Source organism: Bemisia tabaci, chromosome 4, assembly GCF_918797505.1.
Source record: "Bemisia tabaci chromosome 4, PGI_BMITA_v3".
NCBI lineage: Eukaryota > Metazoa > Arthropoda > Insecta > Hemiptera > Aleyrodidae > Bemisia > Bemisia tabaci.
In genome coordinates, this window is record NC_092796.1 from 20,342,638 (window position 1) to 20,365,675 (window position 23,038).

Below are 23,038 nucleotides of genomic sequence, written 5' to 3' on the forward strand. Positions count from 1 at the left end.
GAGTTTTTAACCATCCAGTTGTTTAGTTGCTTGTTGTGACTGTAATTTATACTGCAAGTACAATTCAATAAAAAAATTTGGCGAGAACACGGAGTTGATTTTAAGAAGGAGTATCTTAACAGCGAGGTTCTCGGTATTTCCAAAATTTCTTAAGATTTCATTTCAAATTATTTATTTCATACTTATCATTTTCTTAATTAAATTACAAGCACAGGAAAATGCATCATAGAATTCAAGCAACTAAACTTACATTTTTATAAGCTACTAATTTGGAGTCTCGACATTCACTGCATTTCTTAATTTTTCTATACCTTTTGTTGGGTACACTGAGATAGTACTTGAAGGTAGATCTAAAAAAAATTGCATTTAAAGAATTTCAATCAGCATTTTACAATTTTTTTGCATTTTTAAGAAGTCATAAGATCTGAGCGATGAATTTTAAACTTTTATGTCAAATTTTAGAGGGCCCTTTCAAATGTTTGTGACTTCCTGCAGAGTAAATTCCGAGAGCTCAGTGAATTGAATTGTTAAGTATTTGATGTTTTCAAGAGACTTGAGATTTCTCCTCGATATCCTAAAATTGGTGAAAAAACTAGGTATTTAAAGAATATAAATACTTACCGAATGATTCTTGACTAACTGTCTCAACTTTGACTTCAATAACGGCACTGAGAGGTGATGATTGACTAGCTGACTGTCGATGGCTGATAAGTTCGCTAAGAACGTGAATACCCTCTTTCACAAGAGCACTTGCATCAGTCAGCTCTTGACTACAAGACTGAAACATGAACATGAACGTTTCATAAAAAAGACCGTCATCAAAAGATACAAGATACATTGATGATGAGAAACACGTCCTTTGCATATTTCACAAGCATTGTCATTCCAAAGATTTTTAACCTGTACTAATGGTACTGACCTTTTTCTTTTTTTTCTGAACTTACAGGGAGGAATTAAATATCAGTAAGTGATTGTACGTAAAGTTTTAACTTAGAAATTTCACGCTTTCCTAATTAAAATATCCCACCAATTTAGGGAAGAATATTCTACCCTGAGTGATTCATACTGAAATATGTAGTTGTTAGGGTCAAACTAGTCACAAGGTTAAGTTCCAAAAACATATTTGAAGGAAAATAGATATAAGTAAAGCAAAAATTATAGGTGACATAAAATAAAGATCATTGATGGAAAACTTACAACAGTTATTTCTAGTGTGTCATTTGACCCTTGCTTCAGGTCACATAGCACAACTAGTGGAGATTCACTTCGGACACTGGCAAGATGAGCAACGAGAAGTTTGCGCAATTCTCGACAGAGTGTTTCGACTCGTACCGATGGTTCCAGTCTGATGGCACTTAATAATAGCGAGAGCCGTGCACACGAATTAGAAACAGTCACTTGATTGGGCCAACACGAGGCTGGAGCAGGGATTGAAGGTGGTCCAATTTGACGACCGCTGAGTAAGTCTCGACATTCACCCCATGGACTGCACGGTGGTGTTAGGCAGGATTCTTGAGGCGATGGAACACAAACCTACGTACATACCAATCATAGATCAATGAACTCATTCGTAAATTACAGATATTTTAGAAAGGATTCTTAAAATTCTTAATTAAATGGGCAAATCAGGCATTTGCACTGATAAGTGAGGGAAAGATCATTCGCTTTCTAATATGTTGAGCAAGCCCCAGTTTAATCATTTCATGAAAATTAAAGTCAGCTTCGGACATTGCTAGATTTTTGTTTTTTATTTGTTGCATGCCAAAATCTAAGCAAAATGCCAGATATTTATCTGCAGTAAATACCGATTTTTATTGTTTTGGCTCTTTCACTGCTATATTTCTTTATTGATTCATAATATTTTTGAGTGTTCTGCAAACACTGTGAACCTGTGGATGACACGCTATTATACAGCTTGTTTATTTTTCATTTTCTGAGAGATCAAGAACTAACCTGGTTGTTGTTACAGGAAGAAGTGTACTCTTGACAGTTACTGAAACCACACCATACTGCAGTGCATGAAATACGACCGTTCAAACATGTACAGTTGTTGCAGTCGGAGAACCAGACAGAATTGTTATCGTGATACTGATTATTCATAAAACACATTCCTCGGTACAAACTGTCTTTGTCAACTGTAAAAAAAAAATTTTTTCATTAGAAAATTGTTTGATTTTATGCCCTGATATGAACGCCAAATGTTAGATTCAATTATCCAAGTCAAACGATTGATTTTTACGTCAGATACCTACTTTCTGCTTTAAATCAAGATTTTTAAAGGAGATTTTTTCAAATGCACGACTGAAACTCTGTTCTACGTACACTGGATCTGTTTCAGATCAAAAATTTTAGGTGAAACTTGCATTTGAGCAAAAATATTACTTTAATCCATCCCATTTCAGCTAAGTTTACCCTTTTCATCTGCTTATGCACATACTGTAGGTAACTGCTATCTGCGCAGGTATACAAAAAGGGTAAACCTATTTAGAACTGAATCTATCTCTTTCAATTATACTTGATGCTTCATGCACATTTTTACAAATCAACTAAATTTAAATGAAATAAAGTATTCAAACATTACCTTCCTCACAGCGAGAGCCTTTCCTTCCCTGAGGACAGATACACCTAAACGAAGCGATCCCATCGATACAAGTGGCTCCAAAACCACAGGGATTTGACGCACATTCATTGATATTGGTCCGACAGTCAGGACCTGTGAATCCTTTGGCACATTGGCAGGTGAACCAGTTGACTCCATCGATGCATTTTCCACCGTTGAAGCAAGGCGGCGGATTACAGTCGTTGATGTTGTGTTGGCAAAGCTGGCCCTCGAATCCTTCCTTGCATATACATGAATAAAAGTCCCCTGTGTTTACACACGTTGCGCCATTTTGACATGGGTTCTCGTTGCAGGCATGTGTTTTAGCTGGAAAGGGAGAAAAGGGTGTTAAGAACAGAAATGGAAAAGAGCTTTCAAAACGCAAGAAAATTGATCAATTTATGAATTTCAGTGAAAAACTACAAAATTAAGAGATAAAAGCTTCATTAAGAATAAAATTGAGAAATAACACTTTCTGTCACCAAAAATTCTACTTATTATTACTTAATTAAAAATCAATCAAGACAGACACTTTTTCACGTCAGAACATTATTACAAAGATTCTAAAATAAGAGGAAAATTACGGTCATTGGCCTCTCTGAAACCGTCCGTAATACCTTGAAACCTGCTTTTCAACTAAAATTCCCAGGAACTAAGATAAACTGAGGCATGACGCTCACGTTTTGGTGTTGAACACACACGCTTGAGATGAAGATAATGCGATGGTTGTCAGGGACTCCTTCATCAACTGAAGTCACACCAGTTGATTCGTGCAAAGTGCATGACAGCCAATGAAAATTGTTAATTTTTCACTGCAATTTGAGGAATCTTAACTGAGTTTTTTTTTTAGATTTTAACTCAAATTTTAACTTTGAGCATACCGCTGCCAGCTTACTTTCAAAAATTTTTTACTGCATTTAAACCTATAATCCCTGCTGAATTTAATTTTCTTACTGTCCTCTACTTACCAATATGACAGGTGGTGCCCTCCCAGTCAGGTGGACAGTGACAGTGAAACTTGTGTCCTAGATCTGTGCACGTGCCTTGGTTCTGACAGGTGCCTTGGTCACAGTGACTATGTTTGGAGCTGCACGTCCTCCCTTTCCAGCCATCCTGACAGGTGCAGGTAAAATCAGCATCTCCGTCTGTGCACGTCCCATTGTTACGACAGGGGTTTGGTTCGCATTCGTTTTTGTCTGAAAAAATTTTCATTGAGCAGGTCAGTTTTTTGTAAGAAAGCCAAATGAAGTCAAAAAGGAATCAATGTGTTGAAGGAAAGTAATTAAATCACAGTGATACTGTTGATCGGTGGTTAAAATTTAGCTGATACCATTTTTTCTTCAAAAATTTTTTATAAACTTCAATTTTGAAGACCTTCTATCATACATCATTCTTTGCATTGAAAGCTACTCAATGTCAACTCTTGAAACCCTTTATGAATTTTTTTTTCTGTGTGAAGAATACTCAAAGAAAAGATTGAGCAATCATGTTGAGTCGTTCTCCTTTAAAAAATAAAATTAGGGGGCGGGTTTTGAGACAACAATAACGAAATACCTACGTTGTTTAGGAGTTTCACCATCAAAATACAGTTCCAATTTCCTTATCAATTGATCTCTTGCTAAATTTTCGAGATTTTTCTCAAGTCAGCTCACTAACTGAAAGCATAATTTTACTGAGGACTTGGTGTGTGGGAAATAACGTGTGTACTTTAACTGTTGAGGCTGGCTGAATTAGTGAAAAAGCCTGGATTTATCGAAATGACAATTTGGCTTACTAAGGGAATAGGACACTAGTCAATGTAAAGGTTGAATAAATGTACACCTCTCCTCTCCGCCTTGCTTTTCAAATAATACCTGACTCATCCTCCCACGATAATGGACTGACACTAACAAAAAGTCTGGTAACAAACAATGATAATTCACAGGTGACAGAAGCACTGGAAACCTTAACATAATGGCACAGACAAAAATACTCACTGATGGTGCAGACTTCTCCTTCCCACCCATTTCTACAAACGCATTGAAATGAATTGAGCTTGTCGATGCAAGTTCCTCCATTTTGGCAAGGATTTTTTTCGCAGTCATTTATATCTAAAAAGTAAATAAACAAATGAAAAACAATTAGAAACTGACGAAGAGCTGATCTGACCGTGTTGCAAATTACATGGCATGAAGTGGAAATAAACAATGATAATTACAGATATCTTTAAAGACTTACATAAATAAAAATATCTAGACTCTCGGATTTGAGTTAGACTAATTTTTTCAATTGATATTTTTGATACCCAATCGGTATTAATTAAAACTGGTTTCTGCATTTGACTCTTGTTAATACATACTTAGGTAGGTAAAATGGCTGAATGCAACATTGACCACTAAAAAGTTTTTCTTGTAGGAATGTAGGTATGCAGTTTTTTGCATAGCAATGGTCAGGCCAAAATGAAAGAATGAAAAGAAGTAGGTTGAATCTATATCCGCAGAGGGAAAAATATATTAAACAAAATTGTTAATTTAATATATGAAGATTTTGAAAACATAGAACTGCATTGAAAAATAATGCAAGATTAATTTTTTTAACCTGAACTGGTTGCTGATGAATTGATCAGCATTTGCAATAAATCAGTCGGAGAGGAGCCTCTCTCGACAAAAAAATTTGTATTGGCTGTGCTTGAGCCAAACTCATAGTTGTCTTATGATCATTTTGGTGAAATAAGGATAAATAGGATGATAGAAATAAAAGCAATACAACTTACTTTCATGACAGTATTTCCCTGTGTAACCGGGGTCACAGGCACAATCAAAACCACCATTCAGCAAGCTGATACATCGACCATGTTTTCCGCAAACACCTGAGGGGATTAAGATCGCTCCAGTCAAACTGCTGTTAGAGGGTGCTGGGACAGTGCAGCTATCAACAACTGAAATACACAAAAATCGAGTGTTAATAAAAATTTGACCTGGTCTGGTGAAATTAGAAATTTGAATTCCTTTCACTGTTTTAAAAAATATGTATATACCATTATTAGAAGAATGGACAGCGCAGCAACAGCAATTTGGGGAATGACAGTCTCTCCTATCTCAGAATGCTATTATCTCCTTTCAGGATAATCATTTATTGGTCAATGAATTGTTCAAAAATTAAAGTCTCTGAATTGCAAAATGGGATGGGCTCTTTGCTGGCAATTTTAGATACTCATCAAAATTATAGAGGCCAAAATATCCTGGAACAAATTTGCCATCAGAAATTAACCCTTGATTATTGGATTAAAAAAAATCATTTGATTAAAACAGCTGAGAGAAATTCGAAAGGATAAAAAACTTCAAAATAGGTTTCTAACTACAGAGCTGCATGACTAAATCTAAGCGATTCAGCGATAGTCTCAAAAGATGATTAATCGAGAAGAATGCAAATCTTTACTTGGCTGCTGTGGGAACACATCATTGAAGTAATTGCTCAGATCAATTTTTCTGATCTTTCCTCGGAGAATGAATGCTCCAAGGGGGTCCAGACTTCCTGCAGAGCTTCTTGATGCGATTCTGTGATACTTGGTTGCCAAACTGCAAATGGATCACTTAGATTTGAAGTTTTGGGGTTTTTGTTGGGATCTTATGACAAGAGGGAGATTGAGATTGATTTTGGCAGAGACTTTTAAAACTTTTGAACTTCTTCCCGTTTGTCAACTTACCTTCACAAGGAGGAGTCAGACACGCATGTCTTGCCAAGTCACAATTTTTTCCTTCCCATCCTTCTGCACAATGACATGTGTAGTCCGACAGGAAGCTGATGCAAGTTGCTTGGTTTTTGCATGGGTTTGGATTACAGTGATCATGATCCACCTAGAATGGTCATTACATGGTATTAATTTTACAACACACAAGGGTATGGTGAAAAATCTACTTTGGTTGTGTCAGGACCATTCTCAAAATTAGAGAAAGATGTATAAATTTCAAACATTCAAAAATTGTTCAGTTTAGTATATTTGTGATTTGAATCAGTTTTCAGAAAACCTGTTTGAAAATGTATGCTTTGCAACAGCTAACTCAAATTTATTAAAAAAGTTACCTCCTCCCTATGATTTTTTTCTTCTAATGCGTTAGATGACTAAAAAAAGAGAAAAACAGAATTGTTTCTACGAGTTGACATATATGCAAGGGAAGTTTAGGTACTATGGATTCTCTATGCACATCGACTTATTTTGCCTACATGCATCCAAATATGAGATGCTGATTTGAAAAATTTCAAAGGGAAATTTCACTGAAATTTTCTTCCATCACTTAGTGAGTTCAATTGCTTTAGGCTTGCATTGTTATGACTCTATAATCACTTTGTGGTTATATTATTTAATTATTTAGACTTGTATCAATAATGATTTCTGATCAATTTTGGATCTTGATCAGTTTTTTAACAATTTCGGTTTTTTAGTCTCCAAAAAACATTGATTCTGAGCACACGAAGGCTAAAAATATTGCAAAAGAGTTAACTCAACAATAAAATTCAATACCTCACATAGATGTCCTGAAAATCCAACTGGGCAGATACATCGGAAACCGTTCACTTTATCTATGCAGTCACCACCATTTCTACATGGTTCACCGGCGCACTCATTGATATCAATTGTGCAGTTTCGTCCTGGAAACAAAGGCAGATTTTTCATCATTAAAAGGGTTTCTGACAGAATGCAAAAACGTGATTGACCGCATTTTCTATGTTGAGGTACCTGGTATCTGTTTCAGTGTTGAGCAGCGAATTATGCACTACTATGAGGAGAATTATTGAATTCTGAACAGGTGAGCATACACCTATATTGAAAATTCTGATTACCCATAAGCACAGTTATAGGAATGAAGTAAGATTCTGACATTCGTGTTCTTGTACTTTGAAATAAATTTTGTTGACTTTTTAAAAGTTTCCTGGACAAAAAAAAATGTCTGATTTGAAAAATGCTGGTGATTGATGCTAATGTTTGCCACTCTTCCAGTTTGTTGAAAGTAAGAACAGAATTTTGGCGAAGATTTTGCCCTTATGTAAGCTGAACTCCACACATTAGAAACACCTAATGAGTGTATTTGATAAGAACACATTTATCAAGTGAATGAAATTTGTGAATAAAATTTGGGAGTGCAGCTCTTTTTCACTGATTAATCACTTGACTGCATCAAAGACCGCAAGTGGCAGATGCTGCAAGTAATCAAAAGATAAGTAAAATTTTAGAAAGAAACAAAAATGACTTACCACTAAAACCAGGGGAACAGGCACAGTGGTAATCATTGACCAGATCGATGCATGTGGCACCATTCATGCATTGTCCGACACAATCGTTGATATTAACATCGCAATTTTTACCCGACCAACCGGCTTGGCATTGACAATGGTAGTCGCCCAGCAAATTCTGACAAGTCACCGCATTCATACACGGACTTCCTTGACATTCATCTGCATCTAGAAAACAACAGGAAATGAAACAAAATTAAATTCTCTGCTGTAAAAATTGTAAGAAACTGAAAAATGTAAAATGATTCGAACACTTCTCTCATATGTATTCGTTTGTTTTTGGTAAAATGAGACGTATACAATAAAACTGATTACCCACCAGGATTGTTAGGAAGAAAAATTATTGGGGTGACACTTCATCCATTATCAAATAAAAACATCAAGAGTGGAGAACAAAAAATAGAGAAAAATGTCAAAAATGGAACGAAATCACACATCCTTTTAGATGTTAGAAATAAGCTTTTTCCTTTAGGCGTTATACGCTTACTGGACAGAAAATTGAAAAAAGAGAAAGACAGACCAAGAAGTCAGACATAACCACATAACCTCGGAAATAAAATGTGGCGAAAGCACATCAAGGCGCCAACCGAAAAATGCACTGACTGACGTTACTGACGTGTTGTTCAAGTTCAAATAAATCAGAGATCGGATTCTGATTGGTTTCTTAAGCGAATCGAACTGCAGTAGGGATAGAAATTTTATAGGCGCAAGGTGCAGAGATTTACTCAATTTAAACATCGTCAAAATATGTTCGTCGCACAGTTCAACTTGCTTCGTTACGAGTACGACACGCACGTGCAAGACAAAAAGTATCACTGCACAATGAAGGCGTTTTGATTGGTGACAATGGACACACCGAGCTACAGTTCGACTTATTGTTAGTAGGAGGAGCAACAACGATTCGGGTTGAATAAGGGGCTTCGAGGAGAAGACGATTAAGTGCAGCTTTTGGCAAAATTGAGATATTAAGAATTCCAACAACAATTCATTGTTAAATTTATATTCGGTGAAAAACTAAATACTAAAATCCAATTTTTAAGCATCAAAAAGAGACCGTGATTTTTCTTTCCGCCATAAAGCTCCATGTAATTTTGACACTTAAAACATGTATTTCTTGAAATAGTAAAAATTGCACTTATGCGCCTTGACTTCTAAACCCCTTACATGGAAGATGGAAACTTACCGAACTGACAGATATTTCCTTCCCAGCCGGGCGGACACGTACATCTGAACCCGCGAACCATGTCTGTGCAACTTCCACCATTTTGACACGGCTCGGAACTGCACTCATCCACATCTGAAAAATCACAAACCCGATCAATTATTATCTACTACGTAGGAGAGGAAAAAGATGAAAAACGATTACATTGAAAATGAGGAATGGATCAGTTGTGCTGGTCATAGAATTGTGTTTTGAGGCTTGATTCTTGTAGATTAGCTAAAAACAATAAGATCTGTCCGAGCCGCAACGTTCTGCGTTCAATATTAACCGAGGTATTTCCCTTTGAAAAGTCGGATTTTTCACGTCATCCACCGCGGTAGTAACACCCTTGGTTTCAAATTACAAAAAAAAAATACCTGAAAAGGACTTTCTCAAACATAAATGGTAGCAATTTTATAAGAAATGTCGTTTCAGAATTTTTTTCAGAATTTCCAAGTTTGTTACAAGTTTTTTTTAACAGTTTTTGTTATTAAGACTTGCGTTATTTCAGCAACTCAGCTGAATCTTGCGAGTTTGGCCTGTTTTGAAATCTTCCGGACATTTTATGCGACAAAGGAGAACATACAATTCGAAAGATCTTTACACCTGCGAAAACTCCTTCAATTTATGGTGGAAGCAAATTCAGTGTTTGAGGAGTAGGGTAAGTTGCATAAGAGACTAATAGAAGGCGTTTCCTAGCGGCGCGCAGCCTCAGAGTCAGAGCCTAAAAAATTGCAGAAAATCCAACGGGGTGAACTAAAATTGGCGCTAGCAGGATATCCAAGTTAGATGGCTCAAGAAGAGCCTACCCACCGAATGAAACCCTTGGAACCAGCGGGCCGAATATTGAAATTGATAGACAAAGCTATGGGCAAAGAAGACATAGGGAGTATGGAGCGATCCTATTGGTTGCAACTGGTGGTTCTTACAGACTAAAGGGGGAAATGATGAACTAACTGTCGAGTCTCTATAGGTTACCTTTAGTTAATCTATTACCCCTTTGTCCATTGTAACCACCCGCCTCCACCAATAGGATCCCTCCACATCCCTTTTGTCTATCAATTTCAACGATCAGCCTGCAGGTCATCAATTTATCTTCCATTGCTCCGTGATGTGGTGCCGACTGCCGACTGCCGAGAACCAGCGTGCGGACGAATCGATGCTTTCCTCTACGACCCTCGGTAGCCAATCAGTGGCCAACAGTGCTATTTCGATTTGATGGACCGCGAGATAAATGAAATTCCGATTCATCAAGCATCTTCCACAAGTTTTTGAATACATTGAATAATATAGATTTGGGTGCGTACTGATGTCTCAATTTCACTGTGCGGCTGATCGCTCGAGCCGGGTGTCCGAGGATGAAGACATGTCGGCTCAATTTTTCACAATTGCCGTCGCTCCCAACTCTGGAGCACTCGCGGAGGCAGACGAAGCCTCATTTGAACGCAAGACGCAACACCGCTGCCCCCCTCCCACCCACACTCCAGGGTAGGGAGGGAGGGGGGAGCACCGCTGTGGTGGTACCACTCACTCGGCTCCGTGCTGGGTATAAATAAACTGTAAAAAATTCTGACTTCTCCGCTGACAGAATGGTGCGTGGTGCGTGCCCAAGAATCTACTGGGTGCACAGAAAAGAGATGGCTAGGATGGAGCCGAAACTTCTTTTATTTAATTTCCTTCTTTGAAATACATCCAAAACTGAACCACAAGTTGGTAGGGGACGTGAAACTCTCCGAGTAGCAGTGCTACGTCATATATGGTCGGAGATCAGGTGCATATCGCGACTTACAAGCTGTTCCGTTGGTTCGTTGCCAACTGAGCGCCGCATTTCGCGATGATACCACTATTCGACCACGTGGGAGCTTTTGTTGCCTGCACTATAGATTGAAGGCGAATCTTCCCGCTTGGCAAAAAGTTCTTCCTTGCGTGTGGAGTAGGCGAGCTAGTTTGCGATGATTCCACCATCTGACCAAGTGGGAGCTGGTGTTGCCTAGATTCAAATTGAAGGCGAACTGAGATGGCATTAAAGTACTGAAATTGAAGGCAAACTAATGTGGCATAGATGTACTCTTTCGGTCTTTCCCCGATTTGAAAAAACCTACTTTTTGCACCTGAGTAAGTAACCATCCTCTAATTGCGACTCGTTGATTCATCGATCATCGTAACTCAATTCATGCGTCTGCGCCTGACCGCGAGTCCTCCCTTGTCTACGAGGTCTCTCGCTGCCGCATGCCGTTCAACTCGCAAGTTGTTAACAGATCTATTGATTTTGTTGGAATAATCCAACTGCGGCGTCGCACGGAAGTCTCCTTACGGCTGCCTCAACTCAGTTACTGGTAGATACGTAGTAATGAATACTTGAAAGCTTGTCAGTAATTATTAGTCGAAAATGGAGGTAATACCAAAACTTTAACTCTGTGGGAGGCTTTGGAAGAGGGGTGCGTGAAGTATTTCGTCTGTCGGGAAGCCGCAGCGCGGTGTGGCGACTCGCAGCATGCGGTGCGGCGTGGCGAACGAGCAACTTACAGGGTGTCCCTGATTCAACCAACGGAATTTCAAGGGACATTTCTTGCAGCTCAGATCAGGTTTTTCTCCCGATGAACGTGGATCCTGCAGTTAATAACCCCGAAGCTGACGGCTACGCGTAATTCGAAAAAATTTCCTTTCCAAATTTGGGTATAGTTTTTTGGGTCAATTCGTCGCCCCTCTGACGTAAGGACGTACCTCGATTTCCACGTGAGCCCCAGAGCGCATAAAGTTATACGGAGAACAGGGCTCGCACAACTAACCAATGTAATTTTCACCTGATATTTAGGTAAGGTACTAAAAAGTAACTCTGGCTCTAGATTTTTTTAACAATCTACCAAACCTGTCCCCAGAATTTGAGAAACATTTATTTTCATTTTTTTTTTCTTTTTAAACTTTGGGAATCCGAAACTTCAAGGCAATCAACTTTCAGATCTATGTACATAGATACATATAAGTCGCTTTACAGCACTCCCTCGCGCTCTATACGACTCCTAACCTCCACTGCTCTCTTTCAAACCACAAATCTTGGGGCATTGAGCACCTTAACATTTCCGCTTCATTCCCTCTGCGTCTTCTCCAAGGAGGAACCCAATCAAGGACCTTCTTCGGCAACCTGTCTCCTGCCATTCTCTGGACATGACCATACAGATCTATGTTCATTGGGGAGAAAAAAACTCATTTGGGGTTGAGGAGCGGTCCCCTGAGATTCCTTGAAACACCCTGTATATTCGGTGGAAACCCGGGACAAGCGCGCGGGACCGCTGGGAGCGAGCGCTAGCGGCGAGCACACGGACACAGGGCAGACGCGAGAGCGGGACGCGGCACAAGGTGTATGAGGCTGCGTCTGATCTGGGTTTCCGGATGACCGGAGTCCGGAGTGATTGTTATTAAGTAATCTCGGGCTGTCATCTCGACAATACACGTCACGACCCGACCGGGCCGGTAATAAAACATAATTGGCGGCCGCGGCCGGCTACGGACCCAGGGATCCAACCTGCGCCTGCGCAGTCCGCGCCGCGCCGGGGCTCTATGCTCCCTCCACGAAACCCTATTATTTTCACTCAGTTTTAAATTAATTGGATTCCTCCCGGGAGACGGGGGGATCCCGGAGCCGGGCGGGGCTTCGCGGTGCCCCCCTCACGAGCCCCCCCTCCTATCTTTCGCACTCCGACACTCTCCCCCCCCCATCGCTCTCTCCCCTTCATGCATACTTGCCTTCATGCACTTTTCTCTCTCCTCATCCCTTGTTCAAGCTCCGTTTTCTGCATAATCTCTCTTCGTCGTCGCACAATGGATCGAGTCTATACACTGGGCTTAGAGGTCGGTACCTCCAGCGTCCTGTACCTCACTTAGTATGGATATGGTTTATAAACGTCTATAGGAGAGGTCGGACAAAATTTGGAAACTTTAAACGCTTATAACTCCGTTTATACAAAGCTTTGAGGTTCTAAAAGTGGTTCCATTGGCTTCCTCGTGAAATTTTCTTCCAGCAGCACCCCTTAAACTTTAAAATGTGATAAAATAAACACCAAAATTTGCAGTTTCAGTCAAAAATTTCATGTCCGACCTCTCTAATTGACTCGATCCACTGTGCGTCGTTGCTATCAAACAGCTCATTCATTCTCTCTCCTTCTACCATTGCCCCCCCCCCCGTCTTCTCTGGCTTGAAATCCCCTCTTAACGATGTTTTTCATCTCGTCTCTCGCGTCGCGTTTTCTTCCCTCCTGCTATCCCCCATCAGTCCATCTCTTTATCTTTCCATCGCTTTCCTCAACTGTGCGCTGACTACCTAAAACGGTGGCGAAAACTTAAAACTCTTCTCTCGTTGCTCCGAGCGGGGAAAAACGGAAGGTGACGGCAGTAACTTTTGTTAGTACTTTTTTGTGATCTCTCTTCTACCTCCTCTCTTGCGCTCTCCAACTTGGTTCGATCTTATTCTCGTCTCTCTCATTAGCGCACCGTTCTGCTTTACTGGAATGATCACCAAAAATAAGTCGGTCATCGTAGGCCTGAGCTGCTTTTGCCCATATCCGAATGAAGGCCGGGACACATCAGCTGTCAAGCCCCGTGATAAGGAGTGGTGGGCCGCTCAATTATAGAAGGACTCGCCTTGCACCTTCATTCGAAAAACTAGGCAACCGTTCCTACGCGTTAAAACAGGTGTTTCCTCAGATATGAACCAACGGGCTTTGCGTTCTCGTGGGGCTTAAATTGAATACTTATTTGAAGCCTTTAAAACACTTATTTGTAAATTCAATAATATACTTTTCATTTGTTCTTGTTTTGAGTTGCAGAAGCATAATTTTTGTTAACCTACAAGCAAGGACTTCGCCTCAATACTTTTGTCTCGAAATGGGTACGACTGACGTGTTAATGCGACGGAGGTATACGTAAACAGGAGATTCATTTCCATGGAATATGACGAAGTTTTTGTATTTCCCGCGCTGGTGCGCAAGCAATCAGGGACCGTCGTCTCTCTAGGGTCTCCTTTGTCCAGTTTAGTTTACTTGTTCATTGTTCGACGTCATCGTCATGGCCTAAGAATGTAATTCTGATCTTGAGAAACTATACACTGTTCAATAATTCACCTAGTTCTTGGTATTTATCATTATTTCATCAGAATCGTTTAGCAGTACATTTTCACCCGCACAAACTTAGTTCCCGTTTGAGGCAACAGTTGTTTTTGAAAAAATAAAAAAACCCAGCCCATCAGGAACTTTCATGAAATGCAATAAAATTGTCTCGCGCAAATTCTACTTTCAGGTGAGAGCCGTTGCGCTGATTTCGCCACTCTCGGCCCGTAAATCTAACATCGGATGGGTTTAATGGGAGAGGTGATGATGAGCTTCCGCTTCGACTGGGCCCTCCATCCTGTTCCTCCAGTTGGGAAGACGGTGGTCGGTGCCTCCATAAATCTCGGTCGATCCGATCGGAACAAATAATCTAAAACGTGGGTGAGGTAATGGGTCAAGCTTCACGGATAAAACGGCGGGGCGACCGTTAAAAAGGAGATAAAACACGAGCGAGGTCCACTTATCAAAAAGATCATGTCCAGTATTAAACGGGAAGCCGGCTCGAATTAATTCGAATTAATCGCTCCGCGAAATTGACAAAAACGACCGCCGAAACTGTCGCAAAATTGGCGCTCCCTGCGCTCGATGGGGCAATAAAACGCAGCTTTTACGACCCTGATTCGGAAACGACCGTGGAATCGCCGTTACCTGTCGTCGTGGGTTGTGTTCGCGTTGATTCGTCTTAGGTCTTTATCTCGCCTCCTTCTTTCTTCGTGTGGCTATTTAGGTTTTTTCTCGGTATGGGAAGTACGACAAGTGACTTACGTAGGCAAACAGTAAAATTGAAGTGAACACAAGAAACTTGGAAACACTGGGAAAAAAAACACATTGAATCTAGAGTCCAAGCCTCTTAAAAACATCGACGAGAAAAAGTACTCTTGATTCAATCAGAATCTAGCTTAAATCAAGAACTAAGCCTCTTAATTTAAGCGGTTTGATTCAAGCAAAAACCGATTGAATCAGGAGTGTTTTTTTCTTGTCAATGTTTTCAAGAGTCTGGACTCTAGATCCGATGTGTTTTTTTTCCAGTGAACCGAACAAACGCCAAGTTATAGCGTGTGCTCCAATATCTGATAAGTTCAGAATTTTCAATATCGGTTAAACTGTGATATCGGTTAAAAATGATTCCTTTGAAGACTATCTTCAAGTCCAGCTCGAATCTGACTGCAAGTCTGGACGATTGTCGCATGGGACAGGATTTTTCCCTGAAGTTGGTGCGAGAAGAAAATGAGGAAAATAGCACACGTGATGAAGTGAGGGGCAACCCTGCAGCAGTGTCAAGAAAGACTGATAGAGGCATAAAAAACATATCAGATTGACTGGTTTCAGAATAGACAGGAATATTGGACTCCAGTCCGAGGGGCAGGACTCGCTTGCAATGCAACCAGCAACCTCCGAGCCTGCACAAGTAGCGTACTAACAATAAGATACCAACCCCAGTTGCCGGGTCGACAAAAAAATGTTATGCATAAGTGTATAAAATAAATAATCATTTTGAATTTATCCGTCTTCCGTTCGTCACGTACCCTCGTGATAAATTTAATGTGACTTAGTTTATGGGAGTTAGTTGCTTACAGACTTCCAAAAAAAGTCCTCTAAGCGCCGAATGCAACTCATTGACAGCGTCTATACTATGGGGGCGTAAATAATACGTAACACACATTCTCTGTTTTTTACTCGCGCATCTTTAACCGCGGTATGCTCGATCTCATAAGCGATGAATGTTTGGTTTGACAGACCGAAATGGTTTGGTACGCCGAGAGTTTGGTTCTGACGATGAAAATTTTTTTCTTAAGTGCGATGCATACGTCGCAGACAATTCGAAATTGCTAGAGATTCGCTTGCCTCGACAAATCGCAACGATTCGCACCGGGGTTGGAAGGGTTTTATACAGGCCTTTGAGAGCAAGATTGCAGTTTAGAACGCCTTCATGTTCTCCTTGATACTTCACGCTCTACGCTATCTGTCACGGAGCTAGTTTAGTTGCCTATCCGACCCAGACTCAAGTCCCAGGTTTTGATAAACGCATAAGCGAGTGTAGTAGTTGCTACCATGTCGCTGGTGCAAGTGCGAAACCACATTCTCCGTTTGACGAGTTTCTATAAAAAAATCTTTTATTTTTCTTCTCCGTTATATTATATAGCAGAATATACCGTTTAAATTTTCACTAATAAAGTTGGCGTTTTTCTATTTGTAAAAACAAAACAAAATAAGCGTTAATTTTGAAACACCACAGCGGAGATAAGTGGTTTTCCACTTTGGCAACTTATATGTTTACACAGAAATATACGTCTATTTTACACTGAAAAAAACTCCAGCAGGCGAAGTCGTGCTTATGGGCTATGGTCCGCATTTCGGGCTCAGACTTCGAAAGTTCCGGAGGTCGCAACCGGAGCAGTCGAAGCTACGGTTCTACCGGCCCGGAACGGACGGTACACCCATCTTTTTCCCAGTGTAATTAAAACCAAAATGAGCTTTCTCGTAGTGTCCCTTTACCTCTAGAAGTTAGGCTTTTCTATTAATCACTGGTTGCTGTCAAACTGATGGCGATTGCAATTTGCCTGCTACACATACACTGAAAAAAAGTAGGGGCCATATAGACATACCGTCCGTTCCGGGCTCAGAGGCCAAAAGTTACGGGTCCTGGAGCCGTAGCTTCGATTCCTCCGGGTGTTGCGCCCGGAACTTCCGGCCTCTGAGCCCGAAAAGCGGACGGTGCGTCTTCATAGCCCGTCAATACGGCTTCCACGGCCGGAGTTTTTTATTCAGTATACATCGGCCATATAGACATACCGTCCGTTCCGGGCTCAGAGGCCAAAAGTTACGGGTCCTGGAGCCGTAGCTTCGATTCCTCCGGGTGTTGCGCCCGGAACTTCCGGTGTCTGAGTCCGTAAAGCGGACGGTGCGTCTTCATAGCCCGTATAAATACGGCTTCCACAGCCGGGGTTTTTTTTTCGGTATACATGGGGCCCTGCGGGCGGGTGCTGCGGTGGTCCCTCGGGGCCCGGATAACGACGCGACGGGGCGAGCCGTCGGGCAACAGCGCTACGAGGGAGGCGCGGGAGCCCGGGCACCGAGTCTACTCGATGTGCCGCAGTGGCCTGTGGGTATTAAATCAATGCTAGGAGAAAAGTAGCAATTACGGCCGGGAGCCGCCCTCCGGAGCCCCGTTTAATTACATCACGAAATAACCGAACGCCGAACGAGTTCGACTTCCACTCCGAGCTGATATACTTGATAGCTGAACGAGAAAGAAAACTGAGTTATGATTTATAAAAACAATAAAGCAGCCTCCATCACCCGCCGCCGCCGCGGTCGGGTCGGGCCGGCAAGAGCGGACCGCCTCGTCAACTGCGTGACCGACCCCCGACGGGTGGCGCGCCCTGGCGACCGCCTCGCCACCGTGTGAAAAACCCTCTCTCTCGCTCGGACTCGGCGAAAAAACCGGGGGATTGACCCATACTCTAAATAATTGGGTCACGCGAGGTGGAATGGGCTTCTAGACGAGGAACACTGAAAAAAAAATCTCAGTGTATTTACTAAGAAAAGGGCAAAATGACCAAGAATTCAGGGTTCTATTTGATCCCAGTTTTTCCTTGGTAAAATTACCATTAATGGAATTGGTAATTTTACCGAGAAATCTCGGTAAAATTATTGAACTTTCTCGGTAATTTTACTGGAACTTTGGGAAAACGCCAATATTTTTTATCGACTGTGGTAGAATTACCGAGATAAAATGGCAAAGTTACCGGGAATTGATTACCAATAAAAGTGGTATTCTTCCCTGAAAAAAACAGTAAAAATACCGGATTTTAGGTAAGCTTACTAGTCTGTCTTGGTAAAATTACCAATAATTGGTAAAAAAGTGAGATGGTAAAGGTACCAACGGACCTTGGTAAAAACGCCGAGAATTTTTTTTCAGTGAATGAATTAAAGCACTGCGCGACAAGTTTCCACTTCAAAATTTCACGGGAAAATGTTTCGCCAAACGGGAAGTCTGGAAACTAACTCCTCAGTACACAAGATATAAGTATTTAAAATTCGTATACATTAAATGACATGAATACAGATAACAGCATTCGTATATAATCTGACTTCCATTTGATTTGTGAAGCATACACTTGAAAATATCTTGCCCGAGAGATGATTTACGAACGTCTCGTTATGCAAATCGCTCTCTACGTACGATTTTGAGCAAATATTGTCTAGTAGCTCACTAAGATGGCGTCTCCACTATTAGGACAACCGAGGAAAACAAAAGAGTTCCAGTTACTTGAGTTTCAACGTCAAAAAGAAAAATAGAAAAACCAGGAGATCAGGAACCAGAGAGGTAACATTTTTTTAAAAAAATATTGAATATGAATCCGGATAAAAATGAAAAAAACTAAGAAAAATATCACTTTCGAATATCTTAAAACGGATGGAGAGTCCTCCGATTAAGCACGCTCACCATTTTGTCATAATGCAAGCATCCGTATACATAGGACTCCCGAGTTAGTCTCGAAAACGGTCGTCGTCTGCTATGATAATAGTAAAAAAGAAGAAAAAAGATATAGAACGAAGAGGCAGACTTAGTTGCCTAGCCTATTCAATCGGCTACTATTCTGGAACACGCGAAGACGGGAGGAACCTCTCGAAAAGAAACATATACGACCCCGTTGGTGGTGCAGTTAAAGTAAGAACAGACCACCGGACAATTTTTCCTCTTTGAGCTTCATTTTTCTAATCGGCAAATTCTCCGGTCGGTCGAGGATAAATCAAAGCGCGAGCGAAAGTGACTTATTGTCAGGGCCGCCCGAGAACAGTGGGGAGTTGAACGCGCCGGTAGAAAGAACGAGATGAGCTCCTCCGCCGGACATGAAAATACACGCCATTGTTGCCATGGCGCCTTCGAGTTTCCACCAAACTTTCGATATACTAACAAAAACCTCATCATTGGTTTCACATATACCGTGTTCATGACACAATACAAGAGGGAACAACGGAAAAAAAAAAAAAAAAAAAAAAAAAAAAAAAAAAAAAAAAAAACACATTGGATCTAGAGTCCAAACTCTTGAAAACATTGACAAGAAAAAGGACTCTTGATTCAATCAGATTTAAGCTTAAATCAAAAGGATATTCGCTCAAATTAAGAGGCTTGGTTCTTGATTTAAGCTAGATTCTGATTGAACCAAGAGTACTTTTTCTTGTCGATGTTTTTAAGAGTCTGGACTCTATCCAATGTGTTTTTTTTTTTTTCAGTGAAGTGTATACGTACGATCTCTTTATATCACTATTTTTGCAAAGTAAATAACTAACTTTAAAAAAATATGAGCGGTGTTTCCGGCGGTTAAATTCTGAGACAAATTTTCCAATGTCTGATTTTCTCTATTTCAGATCTAAGAGTGAGGTCGTGTCTTAAGCTCTCTAGTCCGCTCAAGGGCGGCAAGGTGGACAAGATCACAGGGAGGAGAGCTCCTGAGCTCCTACCGTGGTTTCTCACTTCCTCGACAGTGCGCACAGCAGTTGAAAATTTCGGAGTTAAAACCTATTTTGCTACATATGTAAAACTACAAAGAACTGAATATGGAATAGACTGCGCACTCAGAGGTCATATTAAACTCTTCTTTTAGTGGAGAGCACTCCGCTCCGCTGCAGGGCCGGATTTACCAACTTGCCGCCCATGGGCCGCCTGTATTTTGCCGCCCCCTACTCATTCGTTTTGAAACATCAATGAAAACCATCAAGTGAACGTGCCGGAAGGGGAGGAGAAGGGTGGATAAGACGCGTTTACTCGTGCTGGACACATTTTTTGCGAAAGCCCTGTCAACACTGCTGGCAAAACTTTACGGAACTTTGCGCGAAAGTCAAGTTCCGCAAACCTATCTCTGGGTGAACAAGGCCTTCCATTTGTAAGAAATGAACTTAAAAATTGTGCAAGAACAAACATACATGTGGTTTATTAATTTAAACCTTCGCCGCCGCGCCGCGCTGACCGCACTGTGTTTGGCGCAATGCGTGAAGTATTCACGCAGTCTTGTAGGCGCTATGCGTTTCACGCTGACCGCGCCGTGTTGGACACAATGCGTGAAGTACTCATGCAATCTTGCAGGTGCTAATATGTGTTACATGCCCACCGCCACGCTGAAGGTTTCTCCTTTTCATCTCAAGTCCTCATCATCATTGCTCTCTACGCCGCGCCGCTCCAGGCCAAATTGCGTGTTTGGTTTTTCTCTGAACTGGACTACTTAAAGGTACTGTCTCTTGCGTCACCGAAAGACCTTTTTCTCTTCCGTAATTTTTTTTTCTGAATCCGATTTTTTTTTATACCTATATCGAAAAAAAAATTTGCCGCCCCCTAAATTTGCCGCCATGGGCCCTGGCCCATTTGGCCACCCCCTTAATCTGGCCCTGTTCCGCTGCGGAACGGACCGCACTCCTTACAGATACCATTCGAATTTCCTAGGACAAAAATATACTCCAGAAATATACAGGGAGCAGGCACTCCTTATAGAAACCACTTGAATTTCCTGGGACAAAAATAGACTCCGGAGTCAACTGCACTCCGAATTTCACTCCGAGGTTTCTAGCACACTGAGAAAAAGTTAGGGGCTATATAGAAATATCGTCTGTCCCGCACTGGAAAAAAAACACATTGGATCTAGAGTCCAGACTCTTAAAAACAGTGACAAGAAAAAATACTCTGGATTCTGGATTTTTGCTTGAATCAAAACGAAATCCGCTTAAATTAAGAGGCTTGGTTCTTGATTTCAGCTAGATTCTGATTGAATCAAGAGTACTTTTTCTTGTCGATGTTTTTAAGAGTCTGGACTCTAGATCCAATGTGTTTTTTTTTCCAGTGCGGGCTCAGAGGCCGAAAGTTCCGGGTGCTGGAGACGTAGCTTCGACTGCTCCGGGTGCTACGCTCGGACAGTATGCCTATATAGCCTGTGAGTACTCTGCCACGGCCGGAGTTTTTTTTCCAGTGCAGTGCAAATGAATCCAGCTTCGAAAAATTCCATTTGGATGAGGTCATGCCGGTGCGTTTTCCGCGAATTTCCCAGCGGGGCGGCAACCGGGCGCGAAGCATGGAAGGATTGGGTATTAATAATAATATTATAACATGTAACCGAGCGAGGACTAGCCAAAGCCGGAGCTGAGCGGAGAAACATTTATAAACACGGACACTGCGGCCAGACACTGAGGTGCTCGCCGGGCGGCGCGGGGAGGGGGGCCGGGCCGCAGTGCGCATCATCATTTGAGTTTATCAACATTGAAATTAGTCAGGAGTGAAATAGAGGTAATAACACATTCAAGGGTAAATTACTCTCCAGCCGCGGCCCGGCCGGGGCTGCACTGGCACTGCGCTGCGCACTGGTCAGCTCCGCCGCCCGGGTTGCCATTTAAATCGAAAATTCCCCTATAAGTACATATAAACCTCGGAAGAAATAGGAGAGTTGGCAACGGGGGCCGTTGCGTTGCGTGCTGCACTGGCTCCGGCCGCCGGGATGCGCATGTTCGCAATATCGCCGTCTTCCACAGCTTCCCGCTCCGTTTGTTTTACAATAAAAACGGACCTAATACGCCGCCTTTCAAAAGCAATAGACCGTATTCGATACGGGTTCGATGTGTCGTTTGGTTCAAAACAATAGAACATAACCTCAAACCAAAATGTAAGTATTTAAGTTGGAAAAGCTGAAAATGAGAAATTTCCTGACGATTTCACTTTGCATTGGCATTTGGTACTCAAAAGAATAATAAAAAATCTGTTACAAAAGACCCGTTCTTTCAGATTTTTGAATTTACTTTTGAGGCTATGTTTATGTTTTGAACCAATCGATATCGATACAATCCCACCCGTTTGATGTATCGAATACGATCTATGGCCTAATCACAAAATCTGCTGTCCAAAGTAAAAACGCCGTATCTCTATTCAACAGTTTTTCGATTTTTTCCTGACAAAATGCTGTTTTACAAAATACCCAACGAATAGTCGAGCTTCATTTTTTTCGAAACAGCTCCACCACACCAATAAGAACTATAAATGAAAAAATGAAGCCTTGTGGCAATTGAATTTCCTTGTAGTAGAGCAGTACGTGCTAGAAGAGAGGAAACGTTTTTTAGTAGAGACGGCGTTTTTGCTGCGGACGGCAGAAATGGTGGATCGGTCATTTCAGCTTCAGGATCAACAAAACAAGTAACATCTGTCCGAACACCAAGTTTCCAGGTGGAATATTGACGGAGATGCCTCCCTTCTAAAAACACAGCACATAGCGTCATCCTCCATGAAGTAGGGGATACCAGGAATTCATAATGAGGACTACATTTTGCAATTAGGAACTACATTTTCTGGCTTTACTACAGTACAAAAATAACATGTCGACGGTGAAACTACCAAACCACGTATCTCGTTTGCGGTGTTTAAAAATCTACGCTCACATTTTATTTTTTTGAAGTAGACCAAATCAATATCATTCCTTGAAATTTTCACGGAATTTTCTCCGCACAAAGAGGAAAAATCACAGAAATTTTCAAGACTAGATGTTAAGTAGTTTTTCATTTAAAAAATAAAGTATGACCGGAAGTCTGCGACGTCGCAAACCGAGATACGTGGTTTGGTAGTTTCACTGTCGATATGTGATATTGAGTACTCGGTGTAGATAGGTGTTTTCGGGTATGATTCAGAAATTGTAGGTCCTACAGCAAAACGCAGTCCAAATAGCGATATGCATACTTGCAGTGGTTGCTCGACTTAGATGCGAACAAGGTGGAGGGAACCGTGGTACACCTATGCACCACCGCGGTGTATGACTTCATACGCCCGAGTTTTTTTCAAGGGTGGTATCTCTCGAGCACAACAAAGTACCTAACTTGTACACCTCAGTA

At 41.3% G+C, this 23,038-nt stretch overlaps 1 protein-coding gene across 1 annotated transcript in view; it reads right to left on the reverse strand.

The window, feature by feature from the left end:
* Ser (protein serrate) overlaps window positions 1-23,038 on the reverse strand; it is a 243,687-nt gene that overhangs the window by 5,875 nt on the left and 214,774 nt on the right. Inside the window, exons 8-18 of the mRNA XM_019049018.2 lie at window positions 9,054-9,167; window positions 7,832-8,038; window positions 7,101-7,228; window positions 6,285-6,435; window positions 5,352-5,516; window positions 4,576-4,689; window positions 3,568-3,795; window positions 2,582-2,926; window positions 1,954-2,135; window positions 1,198-1,533; window positions 622-778 (exon numbers count right to left, since the gene is read on the reverse strand). Coding sequence (XP_018904563.2) covers window positions 622-778; window positions 1,198-1,533; window positions 1,954-2,135; window positions 2,582-2,926; window positions 3,568-3,795; window positions 4,576-4,689; window positions 5,352-5,516; window positions 6,285-6,435; window positions 7,101-7,228; window positions 7,832-8,038; window positions 9,054-9,167 — 2,127 coding nt within the window. The remainder of the gene's footprint in view (window positions 1-621; window positions 779-1,197; window positions 1,534-1,953; window positions 2,136-2,581; window positions 2,927-3,567; window positions 3,796-4,575; window positions 4,690-5,351; window positions 5,517-6,284; window positions 6,436-7,100; window positions 7,229-7,831; window positions 8,039-9,053; window positions 9,168-23,038) is intronic.